Source organism: Brassica rapa, chromosome A02, assembly GCF_000309985.2.
Source record: "Brassica rapa cultivar Chiifu-401-42 chromosome A02, CAAS_Brap_v3.01, whole genome shotgun sequence".
Classification (NCBI taxonomy): domain Eukaryota; kingdom Viridiplantae; phylum Streptophyta; class Magnoliopsida; order Brassicales; family Brassicaceae; genus Brassica; species Brassica rapa.
Window position 1 is genome coordinate 25,193,983 of NC_024796.2, and position 16,100 is coordinate 25,210,082.

The 16,100-nt window shown below is 36.9% G+C and overlaps 2 protein-coding genes across 3 annotated transcripts; one reads left to right on the plus strand and one right to left on the minus strand.

The window, feature by feature from the left end:
* Positions 1–3,681: 3,681 nt before the first annotated feature.
* Positions 3,682–10,826, minus strand: LOC103853931 (cytosolic sulfotransferase 12-like). The gene is made up of 2 exons (XM_033285293.1): positions 10,235–10,826; positions 3,682–3,833 (listed from the first exon to the last, which is right to left on the minus strand). Exons 1-2 carry the CDS (start codon positions 10,824–10,826, stop codon positions 3,682–3,684), a joined length of 744 nt encoding a protein of 247 aa, XP_033141184.1.
* LOC103853927 lies at positions 10,068–15,822 on the plus strand. 2 transcript variants are annotated; one of them, XM_033283964.1, is made up of 3 exons: positions 10,069–11,251; positions 11,482–12,341; positions 12,412–15,822. In XM_033283964.1, the coding sequence occupies exons 2-3, from the start codon at positions 11,484–11,486 to the stop codon at positions 12,682–12,684; spliced, it is 1,131 nt and encodes a 376-aa protein (XP_033139855.1). In that variant the 5' UTR covers positions 10,069–11,251; positions 11,482–11,483; the 3' UTR covers positions 12,685–15,822. The 2 variants fall into 2 exon arrangements, with proteins under 2 accessions (XP_033139854.1, XP_033139855.1); XM_033283963.1 differs by having other exon boundaries at positions 10,068–12,341.
* The last annotated feature ends 278 nt before the right edge of the window (positions 15,823–16,100 follow it).

Below are 16,100 nucleotides of genomic sequence, written 5' to 3' on the forward strand. Positions count from 1 at the left end.
ACGATGCCTGATCCTAACGGGCTGGGGGGCTAACTGTTGGGGTCAAAAACGGTTACGACGGAATTACCACCCGAAAATCCTCGGAGATCGTATTTCCAAAAGAGATAGTAAAAAGAGAGAAGTAATTTTCGTAAAAATAACCAATACGAAGTTTTTACGAAGAAGCATCCTTTGGGATTCAAACCGAACAAACCAAGCTCGGTCACCACGCATACACGCCGTCCGATCGCTATGCAGCAACCAAACCTGAACCAAACTCGGTCGCTACGTAGCGACCGAGCGCTCGTCCCGCTCGGTCGCTACGTAGCGACCGGGCTCGAGCCAAAGTTTGGTCCCTGTGTAGCGATTGAACCTTTCCGAACATCGATACGACACCAGTCCTTGCATTCTCGTCAAACCTTCGAATGCTATCTCCCGAAGACCGTAGCAAGCTCAGTCCATGTTTCCCGCTATTCTAATTCGTCGATCAAACTTCGCGGATTAGAAACCGCGGAAAAATTCGTAGTAAACGTGTCGAGTCGGAAGACGGCCCGAAGGGACCTAAAACACGACTCGAGGCCCATCCTACGATTTTTCCTAATCAATAGCCCGTAAACCACAGCATGGTTCACGCCTGGCCCACGAGGAAGGATAAATGTCAAGTTTCCGCGGATAAATACGGAAGTTTTGAAGATAATTGTGAAGATCGGGAAAAATGGAATATCTCCATTTTTATGCTATGACGGCTTAAGGGCAGAAGAGTAAAAGCGTAAACCGACCTTGGAGCTAGTATATAAGGAGTCCTAGGCGAGGATCAAAGGGGGAGAATTTTTCAGAGCAAACTTAGCACTTAGAACAATTTAGGCAATTTTCCGTTTTTGTTATTTCGAGCTGCGACTCAATTAGGTTTAGCCGTCTTAGGGTTGCTAGAACTAGGAATCTCGCCGACAGCTCTCGAGCCCAGGCTTATACCTTGTTGTAACGCTCATACGCAGATTTGGAATAAGATCTACTTTGCTCTCTTTTCGATTTCTTATTTTTATCATTGTTATTCTCGTGTTCTGATTGCTTGACGTGTGGTAATTAACAGATATCCGGGTCCTCTGGGAAATTAGGGTTTTCCTAGTTTCCTTATTTAAACGGAAATCGACAGCGTGAATTTCGGTTCCCACAGCAGTCCTCACTGCGGCTTACTTGATTAATAGGACACCTACCAATATACACAAAGGACGATCGCCGTACGAATTGCTTCACGGAGTGAAACCTGATTATGGTCATCTCCGAGTTTTTGGCTCTGCGTGCTACACTCATCGAGCTTCACGAGACAAGGATAAGTTTAGACCTCGCAGTCGCCTTGGTATATTTATGGGGTATCCCTTAGGCAAAAAGGGTTGGAGAGTTTATGATGCTGATAATGATGAGTTTATCATCTCTCGGACGTTGTTTTTCGTGAGGACGTCTTCCCTTACGCTAAGATATTGCCTTCGCCGACATTACTTCCTTCACAAGTCATTACCGTTGATGAAGATTGGGAGATTCCGGTGACGGCTTTCGAAGACAGGGGGAGCTCTGTTTCTTCTTCATTGCATGTACCAGAAGTTACAGAAGGTCCCAGTGCAGTGACTACTGAAACTGTTGCTCACACACCACCTGCAGTTGACGTTACTGATCTGTCTCAGCCTGAGGTACAGGAGAATGCTATACCTCCTCCACTTCCACTGTCCGTAACGTCACAAACAGAACATGCTGTCACACCAGAACCAGAGCCGGTTGCTCCCTCAGGACGAGGACAGCGAGAACGCACTCCGTCTGTACGACTCACTGATTATGTCACATACAACACTACGGCTGCAAATACCCCTCACGCTCCATGCTCTTCATCCTCCACATCAAAGCCTTCGCAAGCGGTTCAAGGTACGTCGCAATATCCCTTATCTCAGTTTATAGCTGATGCTGACTTTTCCTCAGGACATCAAGCTTACATGGCTGCCATAACGGCTGGAGTTGAGCCAAAACATTTTAAAGAAGCTATTGGTCAAAAGATTTGGGACGATGCGATGTATGTTGAAGTCGATGCCTTGGAGGAACAGGGTACGTGGGACATCACAGATCTCCCTCCCGGCAAAGAGGCTATTGATAGTCAATGGGTTTATAAAATAAAATATAATCCTGATGGGACAATTCTGCGTCACAAAGCTCGAGTGGTTGGTAATGGGCGCAAGCAAGTCGCGGGGAAGGATTATAATTAAACCTTTGCCCCAGTGGTGAAGATGACTACCATTCGTTCTTTACTTCGCATTGCTGCTGCTAAGCAGTGGGAGATTTATCAAATGGACGTTAACAACGCCTTTCTCCATGGTGACTTAGAGGAGGAGGTCTATATGAAATTACCACCGGGGTTTCGTCACACACATCCTGGCAAGGTCTGTCGTTTGAAGAAGTCCTTATATGGCCTCAAACAAGCGCCTAGGTGTTGGTTCAAAAAGCTCTCGGATGCTTTGTTTAGGTTTGGTTTCACGCAAGCCTATGATGACTATTCCTTGTTTTCATATACGAAGAAGGGACTGGAGATTCGAGTCCTCATATATGTGGATGATCTTTTGATTTGTGGGAATGATGCGTATATGATACAGAAGTTCAAAGATTATCTTGGTCGATGTTTCTCAATGAAGGATCTAGGCAAACTACGATACTTCTTGGGGATTGAGGTTAGTCGTGGACCAAATGGCATTTTTCTTTCTCAGCGAAAATACGCGTTGGATATTGTTTCGGATACAGAGAATCTCAGTGAAACGCCAGCTTTAACGCCGCTAGAACAGAATCATCGTCTTGCTACTGTGGAGAGTCCAGCGTTTGATGATCCACAAAAGTATCGTCGACTTGTGGGACGTTTGATTTATCTTATGCATACACGTCTAGAACTTAGCTATGCGGTTCATATCTTGACACAATTTATGAAGAAACCAAAGCAAACTCACTGGGATGCTGCTACACGAGTTGTTCGTTTCTTGAGAGGCACGGTTGGGTATGGTGTCTTTCTCTCATCTGATACGGACCTTACATTGACAGTCTACTGTGATTCAGATTGGTCTTCGTGCCCCATTACGCGACGTTCCCTGAGCGCTTTTGTTGTCATGCTCGGTGGTTCGCCGATATCTTGGAAGACCAAGAAGCAGCGCACAGTTTCACATTCTTCCGCTGAGGCCGAGTACAGGTCGATGGCCACTGCATTAAGAGAAATCAAATGGCTTCGCAAATTGTTAACAGAATTGGGAGTCAAACAACAGGAACCTACACGCTTCTTCTGTGATAGTCAAGCGGCCATCTATATTGCTGCTAATCCGGTCTTTCATGAGCGCACGAAACATATCGAAAATGATTGTCATTCGGTCAGGGATGCGGTTCGTGATGGCATTATTGTTACTAAACACATCACGACAGATACGCAGATCGCTGATGTCTTAACAAAAGCTCTAGGCAGGGCTCAGTTTCATACGTTAGCATCCAAGTTGGGTGTCACTCCTTTGGACCCTCCAACTTGAGGGGAGTATTGTGGGAGTTATCTTAAGTTAGATAAACATAAAGTTTGTTAACGATATATTGTGTAAATCTCCTGAGATGTAGGAGATAGGATACGCTTCAGGTATGTATAAATATGAGTTGCCTTTGAGCTTAATAAGAAAGCAAGTTTGATAACCAATTCTACAAAGTATCTCCCCATCCTCCAACATCTCCTTTTCTGAAGAAAGCTTTAGTCTCCATTCCATTTGGCAACTTCCCTTCTCTGTTAACTTCCGAACTACTTAAGCTCTCAAAACTACACAACTTCACAATTCCTCTCTCTTCTTCTTCTCCTACAAAACCACATCCCAAGAACTCACACTACAAGAAAACATCGGGATACTGAGGGAAAAAATCGTCGGTATGTCGTCGGAATAACGCTATTCCGACGACATACCGACGAAAAAAGTCCTCGGAAATATCTCCTCGGAAATTCATACTTCCTCGGAATTCCGTCGGAAATTTCCGACGGAATTCCGAGGAAACAAAATTCCGAGGAAACTCCGAGAAACATATGTTCGTCGGACGGTTCCTCGGAATAAACCGATGGAATTCCGATGGTCAAATCCTCGGAAGTTTCGACAAAACATTCCTCGGAATGTTTATCGGAAAATTCCGAGGAACATAAGTTCCTCGGAAAATTCCGAGGAACATATTTTTCCTCGGAATTTTCCGAGGGAATGGAGTTCCTCGGAAAATTCCGAGGGACAAAACTCCCTCGGAATTTTCCGAGGATTCCATTCCCTCGGAAAATTCCGAGGGAATTATGTTCCTCGGAATATTCCGAGGGAAGAAAGTTCCTCGGAATTTTCCGAGGAACTACATTCCCTCGGAATTTCGAAAAAATTTATTTTTTTAAAAAAATTTAAATTTTTTAAATTTAATTTTAAAATTTAAAATTAAAATTAAAATTGAATAAAACATTAAATAAAACATAGTAGATAATATTCAAAGTTAAATAAAACATTCAGAGTTTTTGGTAAAAAAAAAAAAAAACTACGGGTCTTGGATGTTCGGGAACACCTCGTTCGGGTACATCCTCTTCATCATCTCCATCATCTGCTCGTTGAGCCTCTTCTGGGTCTCATAGCCCGCCTGTTGAGCTGCCATCTGGGTCTCCAACGCAGATATCCGATCATCCTTGTCCTTCAGCTGAGCCGTAAGAACTTCCGGATCAACATATGGCGGTGGTGCAGAAGAAGGAGCAGCCGACCGGGAGCGACGACCCAAACCGACCATACGTCCCTTCTTCTTTGGAACCGACTGAAATATAAAAAACCAAATTTAGATAATATAAATTGATGATAAAATAAAAATCAAGAAATAAATAAATTGAACTTTAAAAAAAAAAACTTACCGATTCAACGATTTCGTTGATTCGAACCCGGGACAAGTTGGTCGAAGCCGTCGAATCGTCATCATCGGTTTGAAGCTGAGACACTTCGTCGTACACCTGAGTTTGGACCAGGTCGACCACGTCCCTCACAAGACCATCATCAATCTGACCGGTCTTCTTGTTGGTATACGCCCTTTTCATTAGGGCGAGATCATCAACCGGCTCGCCCTCATTTTCTTCCGCCTTGAAGAAAAAATAAATTAAACAAACATTAGAAATTTGAAAAAATGCATAAAAAATAAAATTCTGAAACTTAAATAATTAAAGAAAAAGCGGTTGAACTTACCATGCGATCCGCGAGAGTGGCAATAGATTGGGCACCCAAGTTATGCTTGTAGATGCCCTTCCCTTTACGGTCGCTCCTGCGGTTGTTGGAGTTGGTGGAAGAAGTTTCTTTCGTCTCTTCCTTATCCCAATGCTCACACAACTCCTTCCATACCGTGTCGTTCATCGACTTTGGGACCTTTTAATTTAAAAAAAACAAAGTTTAATAATTTAAAAAATAGTTTAATAAATTAAAAATTGTTAATAAATTAAAAACTACCTTGTTTGCTTCCCACTTCTTCTTCCACTCGTACATCTGCTTCCCATAGTTGTCCATAACTTTATGGACAAAATGGTTATAGATAGAGAGCGTATCATCGGAATTCCAGTTGAATTCTTGCTGAAATAGTTTAAAAATAGTTTTTAAGCACAAAAATATAAATAGTTTAATAATTACAAAAATAGTTTTAATAAATAAAAAATAGTTTAATAAATATAGAAAATAGTTTAATAATTACCAAAAAAAAAGTTTTAATAAATAAAAAATAGTTTAATAATTAAAAAAATAGTTTTTAAAATATTTAAAATGTTTAATAAATATAGAAAATAGTTTAATAATCACAAAAAAATAGTTTTAATAAATAAAAAATATAAGTAAAAATTTTGAATACTTACCGCAAACTGACGAAACCACAGATGCTGCTTCTCGACGGGAAAGTGAGTGAAAGTCGGATGTCCCTTGTCGAGGGCAGAGTACATCATACGGTTGATCCATGCGCTGATCCCGTTCCCGGATCGGTTGAACCTAATAAAAAGAACAAATTATTAATAATCAATCAAATTTTAAGGATAAAAAATAAAAGTTTAAATTACCATGTTTGACCATGTCCATGTGGATACTCAGTGAGATAGGGAAGATGGTCACGACCGGGCTGTCGAACCAACTCCGCAACGCTCATCACTCCCGGAGGACCGGGTGCAGCAGCGGGACCAGGAGCGGGTGCAGCAGCGGGAGCGGGAGCAGCAGGAGCGAGTAATGGAGAGGGAGATGTATGGTATGAGCTGTGGGGCGAAACGGAATCCTGAACATGGCTGGAAGAACCCCGAGACTGGCTCCCCATACCACCCCGGCTACGACGCTGGCGAGGCCGGATCTGATCATCATTAGACCTGTAAATTAAAAAAAAAAAACATATTTCAAAATTATAGTTTTTAATCACAAAAATATAAATAGTTTAATAATTAATAAAAAAAGTTTTAATAAATAAAAAATAGTTTAAAAATTTTAAAAATAGTTTAAATAAATCCCAAAAACATAATAATAACGAAAAATAGTTTTAAAAATGTTTAAAATGTTAAATAATTACAAAAATAGTTTTCATAATATTAAAAATGTTTAATAAATATAGAAATTTATATTTTACATATAAAATACATAAAACGTTTTATAACCACAAAAACAATGTTTTTAAATATTATATAAATGATTTTTAATCTTAAAAAAAGTTTTATAGATTTTAAAAATGTTTAATAAATATATAAATGAATTTAAAATGCAAAAAATAGATTTTATATACAAAAAACGTTTTCAATATATATATATAATTTCAAATTCGATTTTTATAACCACAAAATTAATAAAAACTAAAAAAAAAATTCAAATCAAGTGAAATACATAATCAAACTCGATTTTACACAAATCTACCATTCACCCTAACAAAATCTATAAATCTCATTCCAAAATCATCAAATCTACTTAAAAACCATACAAATCTAACCTAAAAGAGTGGGATAGGGTTCTTACATGATTATGGGGGAGGATTAGGGGAGATTCGCCGGAAAAACGCGAGAGAGAACGGTGGAGTCGCCGGAAATCGCGAGAGGAGAGGCTGTGCGGCGCGGAGAGAAAGAGAGAAATGGGGAAGAAGATCGGGCTCGCCCTAATATTATGAGGGGTCCGACGGAAACTATCCGTCGGAAGAAGATCACTGGAACCTTCCAATGATATGTTGCCCGTTCGCCTCTATCATCATGCCGAGCAGGTCTTCTGTTTTTGGTCTGAACTTCTGCTGGAAAGTAGTACTCGGCAAAGTTTGAAGTTTCTTCATTGATCATCTGTGCGACTATAGACCCTTCCACCCTACTTAAATTTTTTACCATCTTCTTCAAATGGAACATATACCGCTCATACAGATACATCCATCTATACTGCACAGGACCACCAAGTTCCAATTCTCTTACCAGGTGAATAACAAGATGCTCCATAACATCAAAAAATGAGGGAGGAAATATCTTCTCAAGGTTGCACTGAATCACAGCTATATTAGTCTTCAAATTTTCAATACCTTCAAGAGTCACTGATCTTGTGCATAAATCGCGGAAGAAACCACTTATCCCTGCAATTGCTTCATGAACATTTCGTGGTAATAGTTCCTTGAAGGCAAACGGAAGGAGGCGCTGCATCATTACATGGCAATCATGGCTTTTCAAGCCAGTAAACTTTCCTTCCTTTCTGTCGATACAGTTACGCAAATTAGATGCGTAACCGTCTGGAAATTCCACATCGTTTGAAATCCAATCAAAGAACGCATCCTTTCCCGCTGCATCAAGTCGGTATATGGGAAAAGGAGCCCTACCACTCTCATCAACATGAAGTTCTGAACGATCACATATATCGACTAAATCGAGTCTTGACTTCAAATTATCCTTTGTTTTACCTTGAACATTAAGGATCGTGTTCATGAGATTGTCAAAAAAGTTCTTCTCGATATGCATGACATCTAAATTATGCCTTAGTAGATGATCCTCCCAGTATGGCAGATCCCAAAAAATACTTTTTTTGTGCCAGTTATGTAGGTTTCCAACACCATCTACCGGAAAATGCTCATGTCCACCGACGTCTGGCGTCCTTTCTGCACCAAAATCTCTAAGTTGTGTCTTCAAATCTTTCCCACGAATTTCCGGAGGTGGACTGTCAAACACCCTCTTGTTCTTCGTAAACAAATTCCTACTTCTACGATATGGATGATCTGGTGGTAGAAATCTCCTGTGACAGTCAAACCAACACGTTTTCCTTCCGTGTTTTAGTTGGAAAGCATCAGTGTTATCTTGACAATATGGACATGATAGCCTTCCATGCGTTGTCCATCCAGATAACATACCATATGCTGGAAAATCACTTATTGTCCACATTAGTACTGCCCGCATTTGAAAGTTTTCTTTACACGAAACATCGTATGTTTCAGCACCTTGAGCCCATAGTTGTTGCAACTCATATATTAGTGGCTAAAGAAACACATCAAGTGATCTCTTAGGATGCTCTGGTCCGGGAACGAGAATCGAGAGAAACAAAAACTCTCGTCGCAAGCACAAGTTTGGGGGTAGGTTGTATGGTGTAAGAATGACTGGCCATAGAGAATACTGTCTTCCACTCTTGCCAAACGGGCTGAAACCATCAGTACATAATCCAAGGTAGACATTTCTTCTCTCATACGCAAAGTCGGGATACTTTGATTGGAAATGCTTCCACGCTTTTGCATCTGAAGGATGTCTGATCTCACCATCTGTTGAGTGCTCCGCATGCCATCTCATTGGTTGCGCTGTGCGTTCAGACAGATACAGCCTCTGCAACCTTTCCGTCAAAGGCAAATACCACATCCTTTTATATGGTACTGGAACTCTTCCACTCGTATCTTTATAACGAGGCTTCCCACAAAATTTGCATGAAACCCGCTGTTCATCCGCCCTCCAATAAATCATGCAGTTGTCTCTGCATACATCTATTACCTGATACGATAAACCAAGACCAGCTACGAGTTTCTGAACCTCGTAGTATGAGCCAGGAGCTACATTATCTTCGGGTAGAATACCTTTTACATAATCAGCAATCGCATCCACACAGTCTTCAGCCAAATTATAATCCGTCTTAATGCCCATCAATCTTGTAGCAGATGATAAAGCTGAATGACCATCTCTGCAACCTTCGTACAATGGTTGCTTTCCAGCATCCAACATATCATAAAATCTCCTAGCTTCGGCATTGGGTAAATCTTCCCCTCTAAAATGATCATTTACCATCTGCTCAGTACCTACACCGTAATCTACATCCGTTCTAATTGGATCTTCTAATCTAACCGCTGGCTGAGGTTCGCTAGTACTACCATGTTCATAATCAGTTTCTCCATGATGATACCAAATTTTGTAACTTCGTGTAAACCCACTCAAATATAGATGAGTCCAAACATCCCATTGTTTAATAACTTTTTTATTTTTACAATTAGAGCAAGGACATCTTAACATACCTGTTTTTGCTTCCGGTTGTCGGTGAACTAACCCCATGAATTCGGTTATACCTTGTTGGTATTCTTCCGTAAGCAATCTCGTGTTCGGATCCAAATGAGGTCGATCGATCCAAGAACGAAAATAATTTGAAGAAGACATGTTTTTTATGAATCAAATTCGTGTGTAAAGAAAGTGAGAGGGAGGATGAAGATATGGAGTGAATGAAGAGGAAGAGGGGTGCTTGTATTTATAGTTGAAATCCTGCCGACAGTCCGAGGAAATTCCGACGGAATTCCGATGCAAACGGCTAGTTCGTCGGAATTTCCTCGGAATTTTTAAAATCCCCCAACGGCTCTCCAACGGCTCTCTAACGTCTATAATATTTCCTCGGAATTCATCGGTTTTTTCCGAGGAATACTAGTTTCCTCGGTATTCCGTCGGAATATTCCGACGAGATGAATTTTCCTCGGAATTCCGTCGGAATATTCCGAGGAAATTCCGAGGAAGCCAAATTTTGTGTTTCCTCGGAATTGCCTCGGAAATTCCTCGGTATATTCCGAGGAATTCATTTTCCGTCGGAACGTCCGTCAGAATACCGCTGTTTTCTTGTAGTGTCAGCTATTTTCTTGATTGTATCTCCAGTCTGCTTCTTGAGCTCCTCATAAGTAACAAACAAGACCTTGTTCGGATTCTCGAGGCTCGCATGCCAATACTCCAACACATGATCCCAAAAGGGTCCACTAGTAAATTTACCTTGACAAAACGCTTCAATCGCTTTTTCAATAGGACAATCAGCGGTTTCTTCAGGAGCAAGTTTCTTCCTAAAATGCCATAAGGACACAAACATGTCCTTAGGGTTCCTACAACAATACACAATCTTACAAGACGAGCTCTTAACGGACTCTGGCAGGGAAAGAAGCGGTATGTGCGTGTTCATGAGTCTTGGAGAAGGCAACTTGGGGAAATCAAAATCTGGAAACTCGTGGTATACTCCTTCCAAGAAAGGTATGAGGAGGTGTGGATTGGTATCAAGAAGAGGATGATTACCAGAAGAAACTGGAAACTTGTGTCGGTTAAGGAGAGAAAAGACGAGAGCTTTTAACCAAGTGGTACCTGATTTAGGATTGGTGACGAGGATAATGTCGGAATCTTTAGCCTCAAAGTGTTTTTGACACTCCAAGAGTCCTTGTAACAGAGCTTGTGTGTGCCAACGTCCTTGAAACTGATACAAGTGACTCACTAACCAGCCTTTCTCGCTTGGAAGAGAAGAAATCAGATCTCTTGTTTCTTGTGTCGGATCTTCACTTCCCAAGTAATCATTAACAACTGATGATGGTGTCGACATTGCTGAGATTAAAATTTGAGAAATTACCTATAATGAGTCAGATGATACATATAATGACTATACTAATGCATAAACTTTCTTAATTACTGTACTAGATCACATGGGTAATCAAAATACAAAAAAAACCAGCATTCCTTTGAGTATTAACGAAACTGCCATTGAATTAATTTAATAATTAATTCTCTAATATTTTCCAAAAAAGCAAAACCCCTTTGTCGACACTTCTCTCCTTTGTAATCTCAGTTCTTCTTTTCCCCACATTGAACCTCCATCTCCGACAACCTCATCTCAGTTGCAGTCGTCTTGCGTTTCATTACCTCCTCTCTAAGCCGGCGTCGTCCCTGCACACGATGAACCCTAACTCCAAACCCTAACTCCGATTTGGCTTCGTCACATCCGCCTCAAAATTAAAGAAAATTGAATCTGTAAGTGCTAGATATATTCATTTCTTAACATATTTTCTTTGATTCCATGCTAAATTTCAATAGCCCTAATTTCCAATTTTATTTCTGACAAATTGAAAACTGGTTCTGTTTTTTTTTTTTCTTTTCAAAACCCTAATTCTCAGATTATTTGTCTTTTCTAATTTCTAATTTCTCTGTGTATAATCTGGATGAATGATATTTATTAAGTTTGTTCTTGTTTTTTTTAAAAGGAATGGCCTCATCTTCGGGTACCAAGAAGTATCCTCCGCGGCTTTACGAGATTGGTAAAACGCCTATTCAATCTCGGAGCATGAACCACATTTTTTTTCTGTCCAACCTTCAAGTAATGAAAGAGTCTGTCGGCGAAGACGTTTGGCTTGAGTTAAGAGAATCAGCTGTAGGCGTGATTATCAAGCTGAAGGAGTTGGAGTACACTTGGTCTGCAAAACATGTTCATTATTTTCTGGTGAATCAATTGGCGATTCAGTACAGTCATGAAGTTTGGTCTTTGATAGAAGACCAGCCATTGAGGTTCTCTCTGTATGAGTTTGAAGATATTACAGGGTTAAATTGTGATCCCTTTGACACGCAAGAACAATGGGATGTGGCTCATGAAGACTTTTGGGTGGAGATGAAAGTTCCAATTTCTGAAAGACCCAAGTTGAATGAACTTCAAGCCCTTTTTCCGATCATCAGAAATTGGCCTAGAGAGAAGCGTGTAATGGTTGGCTTGTTGTGTCTACTATCCATTGGCATATTTGGCATTTCAAGCAATAGTAGAATACCTCTGCATTTGGCGAAAAGGGTGATGGATCCAGCAGCTTTCCAGCGCCATCCATGGGGTCGTGTGGCATTTACCAGCCTTGTGGATTCTATTAAAGTGGTGACATACGAAGAAAAGAGGAGTTACACACTACATGGTTGTGTTCATGCATTGCTTATTTGGATATACGAGTCTGTGCCAGGTTTAGGAGAGATATATGGGCATCGGATAGAGGAAGCTGAGGTTCCGCTTCTGTCATGGCATGGTTCTCGTCAGCGTATCAACTTCCCAAACTTCTGTGCACAAGAAAAGAAAAAATATCAGAAGGTATGATTATTTTCTTTGCAATTATTTGTCTTATTTTTTTACTTAATTAGTGTTGTACTTTACAATGCAGATTCGTCTAAGGCATATGATTGTAAAGGCAATGGAGGATAGATATTCGAAATGGGACGAAGATAAACCGCCTGATGATTTGGATAACATGATAGTTGACATCCATAATGATCAGCTAAACGACAAGTTTTGGGATGTACTGCCACTTACCAAGTGCCAGAAGAGAAAAACTCAAGTCAGTGCACCTAGTGTTCCCGAAAGAGTGGATACGAGCCCCTCCACAAAACGAAGGAAGGAGAAAGACACTGCACCAGAAATGGTATTCATAACTTAAACCAACTTTTAAAATTGTTTTAACCGGAGGTTTAAATTAATTTAAACTGCAAATTGATTCCAACCAAAATTAAAAATTTATTTAAACAGAAAATAATCTAAACTGAACCAAGTTATACCAAACCAAAATCTTAGTGAATTTAACCAGAAATTCGAGTGGATAAGTCTGCTACAATAAGTGTTTCTTAATATGGTAATTAAAATTTGATTTAAAAGTCTGCCGTCAAAGATGGCAATTTTTAAAATCTGCCACCAAATGAATATAAAAGTCGACCAGAAATTTAAATCGGATAAACATATCTTTCATAAAAATTTATATCTATTACTCTTAAAAAGTCGGCTGAAGGTAATTTTAAATCGGTTTAAAAAATCTAACTGATACGATATAAAACTGCCAATTTTTAAAAATCTGTCTCGTCATTCGATAGACTAAAACATATAAATCTATTGAAGACATTAAATCGGACAAATAAATCAGCCATCTTTAAAAAATCTGTTGTAACTTAAAAGTCTGCTTCCAAATACACGGCAGATATAAATTTAACAGCATGTTTAATGAACAGATTTATGTTACAATATATTTGTTTTTTTGTCAAATAAATCTGCCGACGATTTTTTTTTCAAAATTTAAATGGCAATTTTGTAATATACTTTTCTGCTCACAACTGTAAAAAAAGGCATTTTCGACCATAAAAATATTTTAGTAATTTTGAACTTTTAAGATTTATTCTAGTAATAACTCAAGTAATTTGACTCGTTTTAGTAAACTCCCCATAATCTTAAAAAATGTTAGAAACTATGAGATGTGTTTTTCTTAAGCTGCATCTGTGAGGGTAATACTTGTGTGCTTTTTATAATATGAATGTTTGGTTGAACGAGAAGTTTGCTCTACAAGTAAATAGCGCAATACTCTACGGAGAGTCTTTGATGGAAGAGTCAACATATCCTATTCTACAAGTTTGCTCTTTTTGTCTTAATCTTTGATGGAATAGTCAACATGCTTGAAGAGCACGTAGAATAATATCTAAAGAAGAAAACACAAGAGAGAAAGATGTTCACGGTTCTACTATCATATAAAGATAAGCGCCAGTATAAGCTCATGGACTTTGGAAGATCAACTCAAAACCCAAATGAATTTAGACAGGATCCAAAACAGGTAAGGCCAGATTGGTTCATCATCACAAGTTCACAACAATCATGTTCATTAAATAGGATAAAAACAGGTTTAGTTATTCTTAGCAAAAGAATCTAAAAGGTGAACCAATGAGTTTATCTTCAGCAGTCTTATCTATCTCCTCTGCTAATAAAGGAGTCACCATATCAACAACTTCGAAAGAGTGATTTCGGATTTTGTCATATATTGTCAGCTAATTTAAAAGACTGCTACAAACCACATGAACTTTTATATACAAGAATTTGAGAAGCCAGTTTCCTATGTGTCGCTGTCACATTAACTCTCACGATGGTTGATTACACTAATACCTTTATTGAATTAATTTACAATAAAATACTATTATTTATTTTTTATTTAGTTTACTTTTTAAAATTTTCCAAAACCATATACATATAATAAAAAAAAGAAAATTTATAAAGTAAAAAAAATGAATTGAAAAACGAAAATATATGTATATATAATATGATTTCATAAAAAGGGAAAGTTAACAAAATAATAATATTACATTTAAAAGATATTTTTAAATACTTTCTTTATATCTATATTTTTTTAGATGAGAAATATAAATTTGTATATAATGTGATTTCATGAAAAACAATTTACACAGATAATCTTGATATTAGAAAAAGATATATTATTTCTTTTAAAACAAAATTTTAAACAACACAAAAAAATTAAAAGTAATAGAAATATTTTTATATATGTATCTATTTTCTTTACATAAGATAATTAAGTAACATATATTGATATATGTTTAATTGACTAAAAATAGTTTATAATTAGTGATATTGAATTTTTTTATTTATTTTTCATATATTTAGTTGATTATCATATCTTTCAATTACAGCAAAAAATATCAATAAATTATACTTTACCTATATAATATTATTTTCAAATACAATCACAATTTTGTTTACTGTTTATTTTTAAGAGATATTAAAAACTAATTTTTTAAAAAAAATAATCATTTGATCAAATAGTTATAAAATAGTTTAATAAGGTAGATATATTATATTTTATCATTATTAACGTTGTATATTTTCTTAATATTCTTTTAAATTTTATGTTTTTATGTTTGTGAAACTTAATAGAACCATAATCAAAATACCAATTCAAATCTGAATTCTCATTTTTAAGATTATTTAAAATAAATTTCAGTTTCCATTCAATAAATCAATTGCAAAAAGTTATTTAGAATTTATAAAATATTTTAATTATTGTAAATATTGATATGTGTTCATAAGCTTCCAAAAATGTATCAACTACTTATGCATGTAAATGTTGATTATCACTTTATTTTCTAATATTTTTTTTTAAAACATCAACATATAATTTGATAAATGTTATGAAAATACATGCACATTTAAATGATAATTAACATTGATTTTATTTGACTTAATTATAATAAAAATAATTATACTTCATTTTGAATTTGAAAGAATATATGTAACTCAGTATATTCACAACATGAGTGACTCAACTAATCCAACTTATATTTAAAATCATATATTTAACTAAGATAGGAATATATAATTAAGAATAGTAATTTATTTTATAAATATAAAGTCATAGGACACTTTAGTTTATTTTTAACCAACTGTTACAATTTAGTTCTTTTGTAAAATATTCATAATATTATCGTTATATTAATTTATGTAATTTGGAATCAGACACTTCAGTTTATTTTTTATTTTATTATAAGCACAGTATATCTTAAGTTATACATAAACTTCATAAAATATATTTACATATCTAAGACAACAACTACCTAAATGCAAATAATAAATTAATAAAATTTTTGATATATAGAATAAAAATATTACAGTTGAATTCAAATATGCTATCCAATTTACCTAATGATAACTAATCGACTGTAAAAACAATAAAACTGATTAGATATAACATATATAAATCATATGTATAATTAAAGTAATATAATATATTAATGTAAATGATGCATATATATTATAAATTAATTTAAAATTAAAAGTAAATAGCAATCAATTATTATAGTATATTTACTTTAGAAATATTTATACTCGTGCATGAGCACGGAAAAACACCTAGTGTAGATTAAGTGTGACATAACAAAATGCTAAATTATATCATTCTATGGACATGTATTGAGTCACCACAATGACAAAATGGATAATAAATCTGAAGATGTTAAAACATGGCCAACACAATGTTTTGAGAATACACTTTGAGTCTGAATCTTTTTTTGTGTGGACATGTATTGATCA

Excerpts from the sequence above, each read along its gene's own strand:
- LOC103853931 (XM_033285293.1), bottom strand. The coding sequence starts at position 10,826 with ATGTCGACACCATCATCAGTTGTTAATGATTACTTGGGAAGTGAAGAT. Across the intron at positions 3,834-10,234 it reads GATTGAAGCGTTTTGTCAAG|GAGAAGAAGAAGAGAGAGGA; the intron begins GTAAATTTACTA and ends GTGGTTTTGTAG.
- LOC103853927 (XM_033283963.1), top strand. The coding sequence starts at position 11,484 with ATGGCCTCATCTTCGGGTACCAAGAAGTATCCTCCGCGGCTTTACGAG. Across the intron at positions 12,342-12,411 it reads AAAAGAAAAAATATCAGAAG|ATTCGTCTAAGGCATATGAT; the intron begins GTATGATTATTT and ends TTTACAATGCAG.